This window comes from Trifolium pratense, linkage group LG5, assembly GCF_020283565.1.
Source record: "Trifolium pratense cultivar HEN17-A07 linkage group LG5, ARS_RC_1.1, whole genome shotgun sequence".
Taxonomy (NCBI): Eukaryota; Viridiplantae; Streptophyta; class Magnoliopsida; order Fabales; family Fabaceae; genus Trifolium; species Trifolium pratense.
The window spans coordinates 11,914,836-11,931,617 of NC_060063.1; the positions used below are offsets into that span (position 1 = coordinate 11,914,836).

Sequence of the window (16,782 nt, forward strand, 5' to 3'; positions counted from 1 at the left end):
TCATTCTCCTTAGGTGCAACATCCATTATATACTTCACTTTTCCCTTTCCTTTCAAGATTGTTTTAATGAGTTGAGACCATTTGAGATAATTTTTCTCATTCAGCCTGTAAGCAGAATGAATATTCTGCAATTCTCCAGGATTTTGAGAAGGGACATCTCCTGTCTCAGATTTGGTCTTCTCCTCAGGGGTTCCAGATCCAGACATTGTAGAATAAATGAAGGGAAAAATTGATGGTTTGAAATCCAATTCCACCAATAGAAACTGCAGTAGCAGTTTAAGAAACTATGTGCTAAAAAATGCACAGAAATTCGCAACAGCAATGAAGGCTGGCGTTTTTAGGATTTCAGCATGCAGCGGACAGAGGCACCCAGAACGGATGCTCTGGTACCATGTAAGAAATTAGGGCTGAATGAATAATTTCTGATATATATTAACATTGAGAGGTACATAGAATATATACACAGTTTCTATGCTAATTAAGGAAGGACTGAATAAAGGAGATCTCATATAATCATAATAATCTGTACACTAATAGAAGGGATATTATTTATTTCCTAAATAAACATGTTTCTCTAATTATTGCAAGATTTTCCACACTCCCCCTCAAGCTGGTGAATAGGTGTTATCCATTCCCAGCTTGGATATAATCCTTTCAAAATTGTGGCTGTTTAGTCCCTTAGTTAGAACATCTGCAAGTTGATTTTGAGAAGACACAAATGATGTGCATATTAAGCCACTGTCAAGCTTTTCTTTGATGAAGTGTCTATCTTCTTCAATATGTTTGGTTCTATGTGCTATGCTAATTGCAGATTTATTATCACAATAAAGCTTCATTGGTTCCTCCCACTTTATCTTCAAGTCCTCAAGGATGATTTTCAGCCAAAGGAGTTCACATATACCTTGTGCCATGGCTCGAAATTCTGCTTCAGCACTAGACCTTGCTACCACACTTTGTTTCTTACTCTTCCAAGTCACAAGGTTTCCTCCAAGGAAGGTACAATACCCTGTGGTTGACCTTCTATCCACAATTGACCCTGCATAGTCAGCATCTGTATAGGCTTCAAGACTAACATTCCTATTTCGTTTGAATATAATTCCTCTCCCTGGGGTTCCTTTAAGATACTGTACAACTCTAAGTGCAGCTTGTAAATGATTTTCCTTTGGGTTGTGCATAAATTGGCTGACTAAACTCACTGCATAGGCAATATCTGGCCTAGTGTGAGATAAGTATATAAGTCTGCCCACAAGTCTTTGATACATCTCCTTGTCTACTGCAGCAGCTTCTTCTGCAATCCCAAGTTTTAGATTCGAATCCAGTGGAGTGCTTGCAGGTTTGCAAGCTGATTTCCCAGTTTCTTTAAGTAGATCTGTTATATACTTCTGTTGAGATATAAAGATCCCTTTCTTTGAGTGAGCTACCTCAATTCCCAAAAAATATTTCAGCCTCCCCAAAGTCTTGATTTCAAATTCATTGGCCAAGCATTGACCCAACATTTTCTGCTCCTCAACATCATTTCTAGTTAGTATGATGTCATCCAGATATACCAATAACACAGTTACTCCCCCTGACTCTGAGTGTTTGATAAACAATGTATGATCTCCTTGACTTTGTTTATATCCCAGACTTGTCATAACTTTCGTAAATCTGCCAAACCATGCTCGTGGGGACTGTTTCAGCCCATACAAGGCCTTTTTCAATTTACACACTGTGTTGGCAGCACCTTTTCCACCATATCCTGGAGGCAACTCCATGTAAATTTCTTCTTCAAGTTCCCCATGTAAAAAGGCATTTTTTTACATCAAATTGCTGCAAATCCCAGCCATAATTAGCAGCAAGGGATAATATCACTCTTACTGTGTTCATTTTGGCAACAGGAGCAAAGGTTTCCAAGTAATCAACTCCATAAGTTTGTGTGAAACCCTTGGCTACCAACCTTGCTTTATATCTCTCAATTGAACCATCAGCCTTGTATTTGATTGTATATACCCACTTACACCCAACCGGTTTCTTCCCTGTTGGTAAAGTCACCAACTCCCAAGTATTATTCTTCGCTAAAGCTTCCATCTCTAAATCCATGGCAAGCTTCCATTTTCTATCAGATAAAGCCTCAGATTGGGTAGTAGGTGTTGAAGTGGTGTTTAAATTTGTAAGGAAGGCTCTATGGGCAGGTGAGCAATTTTTAAAGGAAAGGTAATTTGAGAGAGGGTAAAGAGGGTGCTTAGTACATTCTCTGGGTTTTTTTCTAATGGCAATTGGAAGGTCATCGTTTTTAGTTGTTGCAGTTTCATTTGGTAAGTCAAAAACTGAAGGGTACTTAGAAATTGTTAACTCATTTGGTAAGTCAGAAGCTGAAGGGGTATTAGAAATCGTTACCTCATTAGGATCTTGATTATGGGTGGACTCTTGAACCTGCGTAGTGTCTGGAACAGCCTTAAGTTTTCTAGAATAAACCAGATTTTTTCCATATCTGACATCCTCAATTTCAGGTCTGGATTGTTTGGAATGGTTGGTTTCACTTTCAGAGTCCACACGCTCGGGTTGAGTAGCCTGCTCAAATTGGCTAGCAGGTTCAAATGTCAAATCTGAAAAAAGGTTTTCCTCATCTTCCCTCAAGTTCTCCCCCTGAAGATGAGGTTGACTAAAATAGCTCTCATGTTCATTGAAGGTAACATCCCTAGACACGAAGAATTTTTTGGATGGAGGGTGATAACACTTATATCCTTTTTGTATAGAAGAGTACCCTACAAAGACACACTTTAAGGCTCTAGGGTCAAGTTTTCCCCTACCTGTACTATGAATATGAACATATGAAACACACCCAAATATTCTTGGTTTGAGATTATTTGTTGTAGACAGACACGGGTAGAAGGAGGATAAGGCATCCATAGGACTCTTTGATTCTAGAACTCTAGTGGGTAGCCTATTAATCAGGTAAGTTGCAGTGAGGACAGCTTCTCCCCAAAAGGACTTTGGGACATTATTTTGAAATAAAAGGGCCCGGGTCTGATTGAGAAGGTGCCCATTTTTCCTTTCCGCCACTCCATTTTGTTGTGGTGTTTTAACACAAGAAGATTCGTGGATAATGCCCTCTTTTTGACAAAAAGAATTAAGTACATTATTGAAATAGTCTTTGGCATTATCTGATCTAAGTCTCTTGATGTTAGCGCCAAATTGATTTTTTATCATGGAGTGAAAATTTAAAAAAATGGAGCTGACCTCAGATTTATGTTTAAGCAAAAACTCCCATGTGACACGGGTGCAATCATCTATGAAAGTTACAAACCACTTAGCACCAGACACATTTGGAACATTAGAGGGACCCCGCACATCAGTATGAACAAGATAAAAAGGAAAAGTACTTATTTTATTGCTCATTGGAAATGATACACGCTTGTGTTTAGCAAGCTCACACACCTCACAATGAAGACTCTCAACATCTAACTTAGAGAAAAAAGAAGGAAATAACATTTTTATTATTTGGAAGGAAGGATGTCCTAAACGACAATGATAAAGGAGAATTTTTTCCTTGTTTGTCAAAACAGAAATGAGGGAATGCGGTAAGTCTTTCTTGGAAGATAAATCAGGATCTTCTAGATAGTAAAGGCCATTCCATTCTCTAGCATGTCCAATCGTCCTCCCCGAAATCTTGTCCTGTAACACACAATCATGGTTATGAAAAATAACATTACATGACAAGTCTTGTGTGAGTTTCTGTATTGATATCAGATTAATAGCTAATTTTGGAATATGGAGAACACTTTTTAGGGTCATTGAATGATTAATTTGGACATCCCCTTGGCCAGCAACAGTTATAAGAGTGCCGTCAGCAGTGGCAATTTTCTTGTTGCTTGGACATGGAGAATAGGTACAAAAATGGCGAGGTAAAGGTGTCATGTGGTTAGTGGCTCCGGAGTCTAATATCCAACAGTGGTTAGAGGATGCATCTGAGACATTTAATCCAAAAGAAATTGGAAGCTTATCATAATTAAGAGATAAAAGTTTACCTGAATATGCCAAGGAGCTGGAACCTGATGGTTTCTCTAGTTTACTCAAAAAATTCTTCATTTTCTCAATTTCCTCCTGATTAAAGTACACAGTTTCAGCAGATTTATTCCCTTCAGCAGCCATGTGGGTATATCCTCCTTTTCTTTGGAAGCTCCCTTTGTGTCCCCATGCTTTATCTCTATTTTGTGGTTTTCCATGCAACTTCCAGCAATTTTCCCTAATATGACGAGGCTTGTGACAATAGATACACCGAGTATCATCAACTTTCCTCTCAATATTTGTTGATTCTCCCTTTCTTCGGTCAGCACTCATTGTTGTCTCCTCTCCTTTGTTAAGATCAGTCATCATAGCTGAATTCTCAATTATTGGAGTGTCTAACATCAGACTCCTTCTGCTTTCTTCGCTTCTCACAATGGCTATCACTTCATTAAAGCTTGGAACTTCCTGTTTTCCCAAGATTTGGATTCTAACTTGGTCAAATTCAGAGTTCAAACCAACCAGAAAGTCATACACCCTGTCTTGCTCAATGAACTTCTTCAGAATTGCTGCATCTGCAGAGCACTGAGTCTTTATGACCCTATAATGATCAAGTTCCATCCATAGTGCCTTTAGCTGATTGGCATAATCAGTGACAGTTCTGTTTCCTTGCTTTGCTGCCAAGGTTTTCACCTTTACTTCATACACTTGAGCAGCATCTTTGGCTTTGGAATAACTTTCCTCCATAGCATCCCAAATCTCCTTTGCTGTACTTAGAAACATGCACGTGTCACTGATGTCCGGATCCATGGAGTTCCACAGCCATGCCATGATCCTTGAATCTTCCTCATCCCATTTGGTAAAGTTGGGATCATTCTCCTTAGGTGCAACATCCATTATATACTTCACTTTTCCCTTTCCTTTCAAGATTGTTTTAATGAGTTGAGACCATTTGAGATAATTTTTCTCATTCAGCCTGTAAGCAGAATGAATATTCTGCAATTCTCCAGGATTTTGAGAAGGGACATCTCCTGTCTCAGATTTGGTCTTCTCCTCAGGGGTTCCAGATCCAGACATTGTAGAATAAATGAAGGGAAAAATTGATGGTTTGAAATCCAATTCCACCAATAGAAACTGCAGTAGCAGTTTAAGAAACTATGTGCTAAAAAATGCACAGAAATTCGCAACAGCAATGAAGGCTGGCGTTTTTAGGATTTCAGCATGCAGCGGACAGAGGCACCCAGAACGGATGCTCGGTACCATGTAAGAAATTAGGGCTGAATGAATAATTTCTGATATATATTAACATTGAGAGGTACATAGAATATATACACAGTTTCTATGCTAATTAAGGAAGGACTGAATAAAGGAGATCTCATCTAATCATAATAATCTGTACACTAATAGAAGGGATATTATTTATTTCCTAAATAAACATGTTTCTCTAATTATTGCAAGATTTTCCACAATATCTTATTCTTAGGGATTTTATCCTAATAATGAGTTTGTTCCCTTATTTGATCTGTGTTAGGAGTCTAGTACTTAACCTAATGCATGGTATAAATTAGAGCTTCTGTTTGTCTTCTGTATAACATCATGTTATCATTATTCCCTATTCCAATTGAAGAGAGAAGAGAATACCGTTGAAAATCTTTTTCTTTCTTTTCCTCCTCAATACAAAACCCCCCCTATAATTTCAACTTCAATGACCACATATTAGTTGACTTCTTGAAAACGGTGACCTTTATTTTGAAAACTATTGGGTAAAAAATGCATGATTTCATGCATAGAGAATTCATTAGTTTGATATTTATACTTTTATTTTTGTATGTTTCCTCTTATTTAGCTTCATGGCAAGGAAGTGGTTGCTGAGTGCAAATTTGATGGTGATCGCATTCAAATTCATAAAAATGGAACAGAGATACATTTCTTCTCAAGGTAATTGCTCTTGTGTATTTTGTGACAATGTAATTATTTTTACATCAGACTGTGGCCGTTTCATATCAGGGGGATTCTTGCTTTTACACTACCTTCCAAGTCTGTATATGTGTGCGAGATCAGTTACTTCTAATCTTAAAAAGATAAAATATGCTTAGTGAATTATTTTATACTTCAAATAAATGGCTACTTATAAAGTGAAGAAACTACAAGATTAATATGTCATGATAATATTTCTGTCTTTTGTGGCTGTTCCTTATACCTGGGTATTTCTGAAAATGTCTTACTATTGTATAAAATATTTATTTATTTATTTTTGCCCAAATAGGTGGTCTGTTATATACCTTTTCACCCATGATTGCAGGAACTTTATTGATCATTCTGAATATGCACATGGCATGTCGGAAATCATAATTCAAAACATTCTTGTGGATAGGTGAGAACATTTCATGTATTATAGTTATGTTCCTTTCAAATGATTTCCATTTGTTGACATGACAGGAAATGTATTTCAAATCTGGAGGGGGTGGGGTGTGTGTGAAATTAAACATATAGCAACGAGGCTCATATGGGTTTGTTTCTAATATCAAAATATATCAATAAATCGGAATAACAAGGTCACATTTAAAAATACTCAAGCATACAGTATCCACTATCAAGAGCAGTTTTATGACATGTTAGAAAATATAAAAAATATCTTATAATATCTTGATCTTGATCTTGACTTTAGACTCATGTTATCTCTTGAAAAATATCGTCATGGACGACAAAGTGTCTGATTAGATCTCCGATCACCATTTATGACCGGGAAAGCTTCTAAAATTGTGGCTGTTGACGGTGTGAGCTCTGGTGGATGATAGATCTTTGACTTTTGATTCTAATGGCGGGGTGCATTTTTTATTTATTTTTTTGATAAGCATGGCGGGGTGCATGTGACTGGTGGTTGCTCTAACTGCTGTTTTTGCTTAGACTCTGGCAGTGGTTCTGTAGCCATACAATTGGAAAATGGGTCAACCCTAAAATTGGTTCTGCAACCCTAAAACCAAACAAGTGAAATGAAACATGAAATGATTTAGATCCCCTCCTAGAAATTATTTTTCTCCTAGTGGTATTTCCTAGATCAAGCCTTCTATATCCTCCTGAAACTTTACTTTGATGTGTTCTTCTGACCGTACCTGAGGTTCGTAAGCACTAATAACATTAAAGGTGTCTTGTTCCACTACAAATTTAATAATCAACGATTATTAACAAAATTTATTCATTGCTATAAAAAATTCAGAGACAGATTTCACCATTTTTAAAGAGAATTCCTCTACCAAGTTTTCATTTTTTTAATTCATACAATATGCAACTTTCTAATGACATTAATATTGTATCATTATAGTGTGCGCGTGTGAAAAAGCTTATCTATTTTTTTTGTTTTGTTTCTGACCTTATGATCTTGTTTAGATGCATACTTGATGGTGAAATGTTGGTCTGGGATACATCCTTGAATCGTTTTGCTGAGTTTGGCTCTAATCAGGAAATAGGCATGTACTTTAATATGTCTTAGTCACTGTAAAGCCTTAATTTTCAGTTGTATCAACCATTTATTGTTTTCTGTTCATGGTAGCCAAGGCAGCAAGGGATGGGCTTGAGAGTAATAGACAGGTTCTCAATTTTGGATATTCTTTATCTTAATTTTGTTGTGAAACTGTAATTCTAACTTTTTTTGGGCTTTTCTTGTTGCAGTTATGCTGTATCCTTGTCTCCGAGCAGTTCAACTATTAATTTCAGCTATCAGCAAATGTGATGTGATTTGGTTTCAATGATAGAATGAGTATCTAATTCTGTATATTATGAAAATTTTCTAATGCAAGAAAGATTAAATCCAAATGCCTTGACTCAAGAATGATTAGACGTTGCATTTGACATCCTTTATTTTGGAGATACTAGTGTAATTCACCAAACATTGAAGGAGCGGCATGAGATTCTACGTAAAGTTGTGAAGCCATTGAAAGGTCGTTTCGAAATTTTAATACCTAATGGTGGTATCAACAGTCATCCATCTTCTGGTAAGATTTCCTTTTGATCAATTTGCCTTGTCATGCATACTTACTATGTTGAAAGACTTCTCCTTGCATGTTAACAGTTATTCATCTGATCCATAAATTGGATATTGGTTACTGATTGATTAAGTATTGCTTTGTTTTGGTATCATATTGTCTTTGTTGATATGTAGTCTAGTTGGTGGCTCAGCTCTCTAATCTAGCAATAGGCGGGGCTAAGCTAGATTTGGTTCTTCTTCCTTACTGATTATAATATCCCAGTGGATTCAATTTGCTCATTTACTTAAATCCAGCTCTAATGATGGCTTTATTGGTTATGTGGTCTGAGTTGAACGTTTTCTGGCGAATGTGAAAGAAATTTATATTCTAGAACATTTTTAATCAATTTTGTTATCCTTATCTAGTTGCAATTCAGGGAAATAGATAGAAAGTTGCACGAGATTTGGAGACTCTAATCATTGTAATCATGCATAGTTGTAATCCTTGTCCAATAGCATTTACTATTGATTTAATTTTGATTTTATGAAAGACTAAAATTAATTTTGAATTCCATTGCCTGGTATGTATCATGCATCAATGAAGTGGTGCAACAGTTGTTTTTTAAATCCGTTTATTTAATAAAATTTTTGCACTTTTGGCCCCCTAAATTGAACTTGGTCAAAATTGAACTTTTGCAAAAGGGGTAAAGATAGGGGGCTAGAAGTGCTATTTTGAAACATAGGGGGCCAAAATCGCAACTTTCTGAAACTTAGGGGGCCAAAAGTGCAATTTAGCCAAATTTCAATTATTTTCCTCATATTATTGTGAAGTAAATTCTCAATGGAGATAACTAATATCATTGTAGTAGATAATATCAATGCACAGTTCTTTTTTTTCACCTATTATTTCATCACTCTTTTCTATTTACTTTTATAAATATTTTTTGGTTTATATTTTTTATTGTTGCTTATGAATCTTATTGTTTTGAACTTTGTAGCAATAAGAGCAGGCAATACCCCTGTCAAGCCATAAATAAATTTTCATAAATTTGTTTTTTTTATTTTAGAATTTAAATTGGTTCTTTTTGGAAATAAAAAAATTTATAACTTTTCATGAATTTATCTTCATTAAAAAATGATTAAAAAATGAATAGATAAGATATTATTAACATTTATTGTTATTTCATAGTTGAGTTTAATTTAATTTCAGAAAAAAGGATTCAAAATAAATACTCAATTATTTTAATTTTGGACATTTAATTTGAGGTAACCATTTTAAATGGGTGTTGGATGATGCTAATACCTTATGAAAAGGGTGTAAATGAGTAGAAATGGAAACTCTGTTCACAGATTTATTTGTCCAGTGTTGCAATGAGTTAGCATATGCTCATATAGCATTGCTGACCATGTTCCATATTTTAAATTGATTGAACAATCTCTCTCCGATAATGTTATGCAGGTGAACCATGTTGGTCATTTATTGCTCATAATGCAGATGAAGTTGAAAGGTTTTTCAAAGAAACCATTGAAAATAGGTGAGGAAAAAACATAATTGAATCTTTTTATTTATTTAATCAAACACTTATTTTCTTGTGATTTGTCTCATGACAATGTAATCTAGGAGGGTTAAAATGCCTCAAACAGTTGATAGCTATTTTATATTTCCAGCTAAAATGATTCTGGTCTTAAGCATGAGTAATTATCCAAAACAGAATATTCATAATCTTGCAATAAATTGATTTAGGAGACTAGCGGCTCACTTCTGGCTCATTAGTGTCTTCCTTTTTCACGTCTCAGCAGGCTTGACTACATTTCTCTTTGGATTATTTTTGTGTGAAGAATATGGTTTATTTCCTTTCATTGTAAACTATGATATCGTTAATAAAAGCAGAAAAAAAGAAGACATTGGATATGTTTCTTAAGAATTCTATTTGTCTCTTTTACATAGAGACGAGGGAATTGTAGTAAAAGACCTCAGCTCCAAATGGGAACCTAGTGACCGCAGTGGAAAATGGCTAAAACTGAAGCCTGACTACGTTCAAGCTGGCTCTGATCTGGATGTACTTATCATAGGTCTATATGATTTATCTTCTTAAATTTTGCAGTTTATTTCCATCTTGGAGTAGTTTGTTTAACAGAGTTGTCTTAACTTTCCTGTTTTTGATGATTTCTAGGTGGCTACTATGGTTCCGGACGACGTGGTGGAGAGGTTTCATCATTATTTCGTAGCATTTGACTTTATAATAAATTATTCTTTTCTTAAATGGACTTATAGCGGCATATTTTCATTACAGGTTGCTCAGTTCTTGGTGGGTCTTGCAGAGCGTCCATCCCCAAATACACATCCCAAACGGTATAAATGTTTTAGGGAGTAATTATGTTTTTGTCCTTATTAATGTGTCAAATTTTGGGTTTGCTCTATCTATAGTTTGGGTTTAGCTTGTGATTTCTTGTTCTTTAGAAGTGTCCGATTTAATCCTTAATATTCAAATGATTATGTCAAGTGCTGATGTGGCAAGTAGATTAGATTTGCCACATCTCAACATGTTATTTAAAGGTCTATTTGTTATCAACGTCTTAAATTAAGTCATTTTACATATATTTAAATATACTGATATGCTAATAGGCCAATGAGGTTAAGTTCTATTTATTTATGATATAATCTAAAATTTAAAAACACTACTAAGAGGCATGAGAAATAGAGATAAATGAAAGATGGGCACTAACTGAGTTTTATAAGATCTAACTCTGATTTATTTGAATGCATAAATCTTTTCGGAGGTCTAACATGACATTTTAGAGAATCTAACCTTATATGATTGTCTAGAATATACCTTCTCTATGGGCTTCTTTGGGGTTTGATCTAACACTTAATCCAGCTCTAGCTTATCCTCCGAATTGGGCCTAAGGGCCCTATCAGAAACATTGCCATTTTTTGTGTTTCATTTTTTTATGGTATGGTTAGAGAAGTAGCGTACCTCTTTCAGGATAAAATAGAGACCCATTATAATTAAGACTAGTTTGCTTTAACATATGTGCATATATATGATAGAGATAGGACTATGAGGGATAAAGGAAAAGAGCTAATTATTGTAATAAAGAGTATGGTGAGATTATATGATAAATAATGAATGGGGTAGGTTGCTTAGTTCGCAAGTTGTTATGCCTTAGTAGTATATATATAGTGAGGTGAGGGAAGTGTGACATTATGGAAGATTTTAGTTGGAACCATTATGGTTAATCAAAGAAAGAGTGTTTTCTTTCTTTGAGGAGCTTAGCTTCAGGGTTGATTGTGTTGAAATAGAAAATAATAGAGAACACAAGAGGCATTGGTGAAAACTGTGTGTATTTGAGCATCACGGACATTCCATTATATAATACTAAGAGCATTAATTACAAGGGAATATTACTATGGAATATGCTATGCTAAGAATACTCTAGAATATATTTACAATAATATTAAATATCAACACTCCCCCTCAAGCTGGAGCATATAAGTCAAATGCACCAAGCTTGCCACATATGTAGTTGATTCTAGGACCTCGCAGTGATTTTGTAAAGACATCTGCCAATTGATCATTAGAATTGACAAAGCTCGTGACAATGTCGCCTGATTCGATCTTCTCTCTGACAAAATGACAGTCTATCTCAATATGTTTGGTCCTCTCATGAAAAACTGGGTTTGAGGCAATGTGCAGTGCAGCCTGATTATCACAGATAAGTGTCATTGGTCTAACATTTTGAAATTGAAGTTCTTTGAGTAACTGTTTCAACCAAATCAGCTCACATGTTACTAGTGCCATGGCTCTATATTCTGCCTCGGCACTTGATCTTGCTACTACATTTTGTTTCTTACTCTTCCAAGATATCAAGTTTCCTCCAACAAGTACACAATACCCAGAAGTTGATCGTCTATCAATGGGTGAGCCTGCCCAATCAGCATCTGAGTAACCAACTATCTGAGTATGACCTCTATCTTCATAAATGAGACCTTTTCCTGGAGCACCTTTGATGTATTTCAGAATCCGGATTACAGCATCCATGTGTTCTTGGCAAGGAGAATTTAAGAACTGACTTACAACACTGACTGCAAATGAAATGTCTGGACGAGTGACTGTGAGATAATTCAATTTTCCAACCAATCTCCTATATCTCCCTGAATCTGATAGAGGCTCCCCCTGATTAGGTAGAAGCTTGACATTTGGATCCATAGGAGTATCAACAGGCTTTGCATTCAATAAACCTGTTTCTTCAAGGATATCCATAGCATATTTTCGTTGTGAGATCACAATACCATCCTTAGATTGAGCTACCTCAATGCCCAAAAAATACCGGAGTTTACCAAGGTCTTTAGTCTGAAACTGATTCGAGAGATATTGTGACAAACTGGTGGTAACACACAGTTTGCCGGAAAAAAAAAATTTCAACGGAGGACAGTGGGTCCCCCGGTTAAGCACGGTGTAGGGTTGCCTCTTAATAGGCTCTGATACCATGTTGAAATAGAAAATAATAGAGAACACAAGAGGCATTGGTGAAAACCGTGTGTATTTGAGCATCACGGACATTCCATTATATAATACTAAGAGCATTAATTACAAGGGAATATTACTATGGAATATGCTATGCTAAGAATACTCTAGAATATATTTACAATAATATTAAATATCAACAGATTGGAATTCATTTCCTTCTACATTTTATCTTTCATTTTTGCTATTTGCCATTGTAAGAGCTTTTGCTCCATTTTAAGTCAATAAACACATTATTTCATATGTTTGTATTTCAGGGTTCCAACAATATCTATGCATAGTTCTATTAATATTGTCCTTTTTTTTTGTGCAGATTTATCTCCTTTTGTAGAGTTGGTACCGGACTTTCTGATGATGAGCTTGAAGCAGTAATAACCAAACTAAAACCTTACTTCAGGTAGGTTATATTGGGAAAAACCCAAGTCCTACATTGAAATAAGATAAAGGCCTGAAAATTGTTTCATATATAGGAGGCACCTCTCACCTTACAAACCATTTTGTAATTATGAGTTACGCCCCACATAAAAACTGAATATGGTCTCAAAGCCTATCTAATTCGTGCCGCCGACTGAAGTATCCACACGTCAAGCCTAATTGTGCTGGACGTGAGGAGTATATTCTGAAGGCTCAATTTTTACATTGAAAAGAGGTAAGACCTGAAAATAATTTGTAAAGAGGAGGCCACTCATCATTGCACAAACCTTTTTTGTAAGGATGAGTTAGGCACAATATAAAAAACTAAAAGGTTTTATGTGTCAAATTTTTTCATGAGATAATATCTGATTAGTTTTATTGTGTCTTAGTTGTCTTTATTTTCTGGTATTGAAGCAGAAAAATTTAAATGATCTCTTCAATCAAATATTTACAACTTTTAGTTTAAGTCTGCTTTCTCTTTTTCCCTCTCCCTCAGAAAGTATCCAAAGAAGATGCAACCAAGCTTTTATCAAGTTACTCATCATTCCAAAGAAAGACCTGATGTGTGGGTTGATAGCCCTGAAAAGTGAGTATTTTATGCATACGTTTGAACTCAGAATTATATATCACTTGCATTTTCAATGTTGATCCACAATTACTGTTCTCTTTATGCAGATCAATTATTCTGTCTATAACCAGTGAAATCCGAACTATTGAATCTGAGGTGTGGCCTTGAAAATAAAGTGTCTGTCTGAGTTTGGAAGGGTTGCAGTCTACACAATCTTTCTTGTCTCTTGAACTGCACAGTTTTAATCTGAATGATTTTATTTGCAGGTATTCGCTGCACCTTACTCTCTGAGATTTCCTCGGATTGACAGGGTGAGATATGATAAGGCTTGGCATGAATGTCTTGATGTACAATGTAAGGGATTTACAAAATATGTTTTTGCATACTCGTTGGTGATTTTACTATACAGTTAATTCCTTTATTTAATTCCCTTTGCAGCATTTATAGAATTGGTGCAATCTAGCAACGGTACCACACAGAGGGATCCAGAATATGGGACCAATGACAGTAAACCAAAACGCATGAAATCCTCTGTAAGGGGAGAAAAGAAAAACGTGTCCATTGTTCCTTCTCATTTAAGTCAAACTGATGTTTCCGGTGTTAAGGGAGGTTCCTTAATGTTTTCAAATATGATGTTCTGTATCCTTGAAAATCTTGCTAGCTACCAATCATCTGTCCAGCTGCATATTTTTTTTCTTCTATATATATTGTTTTAGAATTTCTTCTATATATATATATATTGTTTTAGAAATATGCTTTATACTTATATTTCCAAATTACAGCGTTGTTATATATGTTACCAACCCTAACTATTAGGATAAGGCTTGGGTGTTACATGGAAGTAAAAATCGTACGAATTCACTATGTTAGGAGTGCTCTGCTATTTCAGATCTCACGCAGAGCCACATTTTGGCAAAATCGTACTTATTGTTGTGCTTACTTTTTCATGTTAAAGTAGTGTGTTAAGCATATGGTCATTCATATTTTAGTCCATTCTACTCCCTTTAGTAGCCTATTTTAATCTATAACATAGCCTAGACCCCTATGGGGTGCTACATTCCAAATTCCCTCTCATTTTCATACCTTATGTCTTTTTTTTTAATAAGCAAATGCTGATTGTTAGTATATTATGTTGATATTCATTGTTTAAACCCTAGACCTCCTTCTCAAACACCTCCCGATGTCCCAGCTCAACCTGGGCTATGCTTTGGAGACACACATGGATGTCTTTTTATTTTGAGTTTCTTGTGCTTGCATGTGTTAACATATTTGCCCACTACACAAGCAATATCTCAAAAGAAAGCATTTGCTTATGCACAAGATGTAATCACAATCCCTTCCTGCTCCATGGTACTTGTATTCCTCGTAGTTTAAGGGCCCTTTGTTGTCACAGAGAAAAAGAAATGCAATTCTTTCCATTACAAAGTTGTTTTATGTTCTTTTAGCCTCTTTCCTCCTAAATTTTTTAAAGATTTTTACAGTGCAGCTGAATGAGAGAAATAACTCATTATATTAATCATCCTGACTGATCTGAAAATTAATTTTGCAAAATAGTTTGCCTTGACATGTGTAGACTTTGTTAATGTCCCTCCATCTCATTCTCTCGAGTCGTTCCATAAATTAGTTGCAGAGAATGGCGGCACTTTCTCAATGAATTTGAATAACTCAGTCACCCATTGTGTTGCAGCAGACAACAAAGGTCCTCTCTCTGTCTCTGTCTGATAAACTACACACTGTTTGAAAAAAGAATTTTTTTTTGGCTGCATATCTAATAAAGACTGCTGTATGTAGGGTTTAAATTTGAAGCTGCAAAACGTCGTGGTGATGTCATTCATTATACTTGGGTATTGGATTGCTATGCACAAAAGAAGCTCATCCCCTTACAGTCGAAGTGAGTTTCCAACTGAATATGGACTTATTTAATGCTGTAAAACTCTTATTATAAATCGCTTTCAATGTTTCCTTTTAAAGGTACTTCCTCTTCGTATCTGAACTGACCAAGAAGAAGTTACAAGAAGAAATTGACGAGTTCTCGGACTCTTACTACTTGGATCTTGATCTTCGAGACATAAAACAGGTAATAACATTAGTGTGTGTGTGTGTACAAGAGTCATATCCTCTCTTTCCTTTTGTGTATCATGGATCTTCTACTATAAGGTGGTTTGTTTTCATTACAAATTGTAGCTACTTCATTGATGTGCCTTGACTTTTTCCTCTTAATATTTACCAAAATCTACTTATTTGATATCTGAGTAAATTGAGTTAACTTTCATTCATTATTTTGCAGCTCTTAAGCAATATTAATAGGTCAGAAGATGTCAGTACTGTCGACCATTACAGGAAAAAATACTGCCCAAAGGACAAGTGGTCTGTCTTCAATGGATGCTCCATTTATTTCCACACCACAATGCCATCATTGTAAGATACAGTAAATGTAAACTTGGATATATGTTTTTTATAATAAGCACATAATATGGAATTTAGGGTTTTGATCGTTATCGTATTATTTGTTCCTAGTTTGCTCTGTAACTTTCTGATTGTTCTGTATTTTTATACAGGAAAGAAGATTGGCAAATTTTATTGGGACTTTCTTCAAAGAGATTCAAGCTTGAAGTTCTCATGGGTGGTGGGAAAGTCACCTCTAATCTTAAATCTGCAACTCATGTGGTGGCCTTGTTTGTACCAAGTTTTCATACCAACTATGATGACGAAATACATAGTAGGTAAGTGATCTGTTTGTTGGCAACTTGTCATGTTGAATGTTCATTATTGACTACTTACGTTTGGTTTGAAAGCAAAAGGTGAATATTCATTATTTTATGTAATTTATTTATTATTTATAGCCTTTAACACTTCTATTTTGGATTTCATTTTGGTGGGGGTACTTCAACTAAGTAGTTTTACTTCAGTTGAGAGAAAGCTTCTCGGTAGCAAGAAGTTGCATATAGTTAATTCCAAGTGGTTAGAAGATTGTTTGAATAGTTGCCAAAGATTATCAGAAGACACTTATAGCTTGAAGCCTTATGGAATAGAAGAATCAACTGCTGAGGATAGGTAAGTTAATGCATGAGCAGAATTTACAATCTGTCACATATTTGGATGACAAGGTTGTAAATCTGAGTGCATGCAAATGCTTTGATATTGTTATGTACTACATGCTTTTCACAAGTTTTGTTACCTATAATTTATTTTACTGATTTTTTCTATTCCATATTGACTATTGTGAGAATGCGAGTTCTCTGTTCTGATGTATATATAGGATATAGGCTTTGAAAAATGGATAATTCAAGAACTAAAACTCTATCTTCAGTCTATGTTCATCA

The 16,782-nt window shown here is 35.3% G+C and overlaps 1 protein-coding gene across 2 annotated transcripts in view; it reads left to right on the plus strand.

The window, feature by feature from the left end:
• Window positions 1-16,782, plus strand: part of LOC123884548 (DNA ligase 4) — a 31,720-nt gene that overhangs the window by 13,555 nt on the left and 1,383 nt on the right. Inside the window, exons 6-26 of one of the 2 annotated variants that reach the window (XM_045933662.1) lie at window positions 5,831-5,922; window positions 6,287-6,358; window positions 7,372-7,451; window positions 7,535-7,572; window positions 7,654-7,660; window positions 7,821-7,976; window positions 9,408-9,483; window positions 9,897-10,021; window positions 10,123-10,157; window positions 10,243-10,301; window positions 12,791-12,874; window positions 13,388-13,477; window positions 13,567-13,615; window positions 13,726-13,813; window positions 13,898-14,098; window positions 15,033-15,158; window positions 15,251-15,350; window positions 15,431-15,536; window positions 15,747-15,877; window positions 16,018-16,182; window positions 16,355-16,513. In XM_045933662.1, the coding sequence (XP_045789618.1) occupies window positions 5,831-5,922; window positions 6,287-6,358; window positions 7,372-7,451; window positions 7,535-7,572; window positions 7,654-7,660; window positions 7,821-7,976; window positions 9,408-9,483; window positions 9,897-10,021; window positions 10,123-10,157; window positions 10,243-10,301; window positions 12,791-12,874; window positions 13,388-13,477; window positions 13,567-13,615; window positions 13,726-13,813; window positions 13,898-14,098; window positions 15,033-15,158; window positions 15,251-15,350; window positions 15,431-15,536; window positions 15,747-15,877; window positions 16,018-16,182; window positions 16,355-16,513 (2,039 nt within the window). The remainder of the gene's footprint in view (window positions 1-5,830; window positions 5,923-6,286; window positions 6,359-7,371; window positions 7,452-7,534; window positions 7,573-7,653; window positions 7,661-7,820; window positions 7,977-9,407; window positions 9,484-9,896; window positions 10,022-10,122; window positions 10,158-10,242; window positions 10,302-12,790; window positions 12,875-13,387; window positions 13,478-13,566; window positions 13,616-13,725; window positions 13,814-13,897; window positions 14,099-15,032; window positions 15,159-15,250; window positions 15,351-15,430; window positions 15,537-15,746; window positions 15,878-16,017; window positions 16,183-16,354; window positions 16,514-16,782) is intronic. The other variant, XM_045933663.1, reaches the window with a different exon arrangement.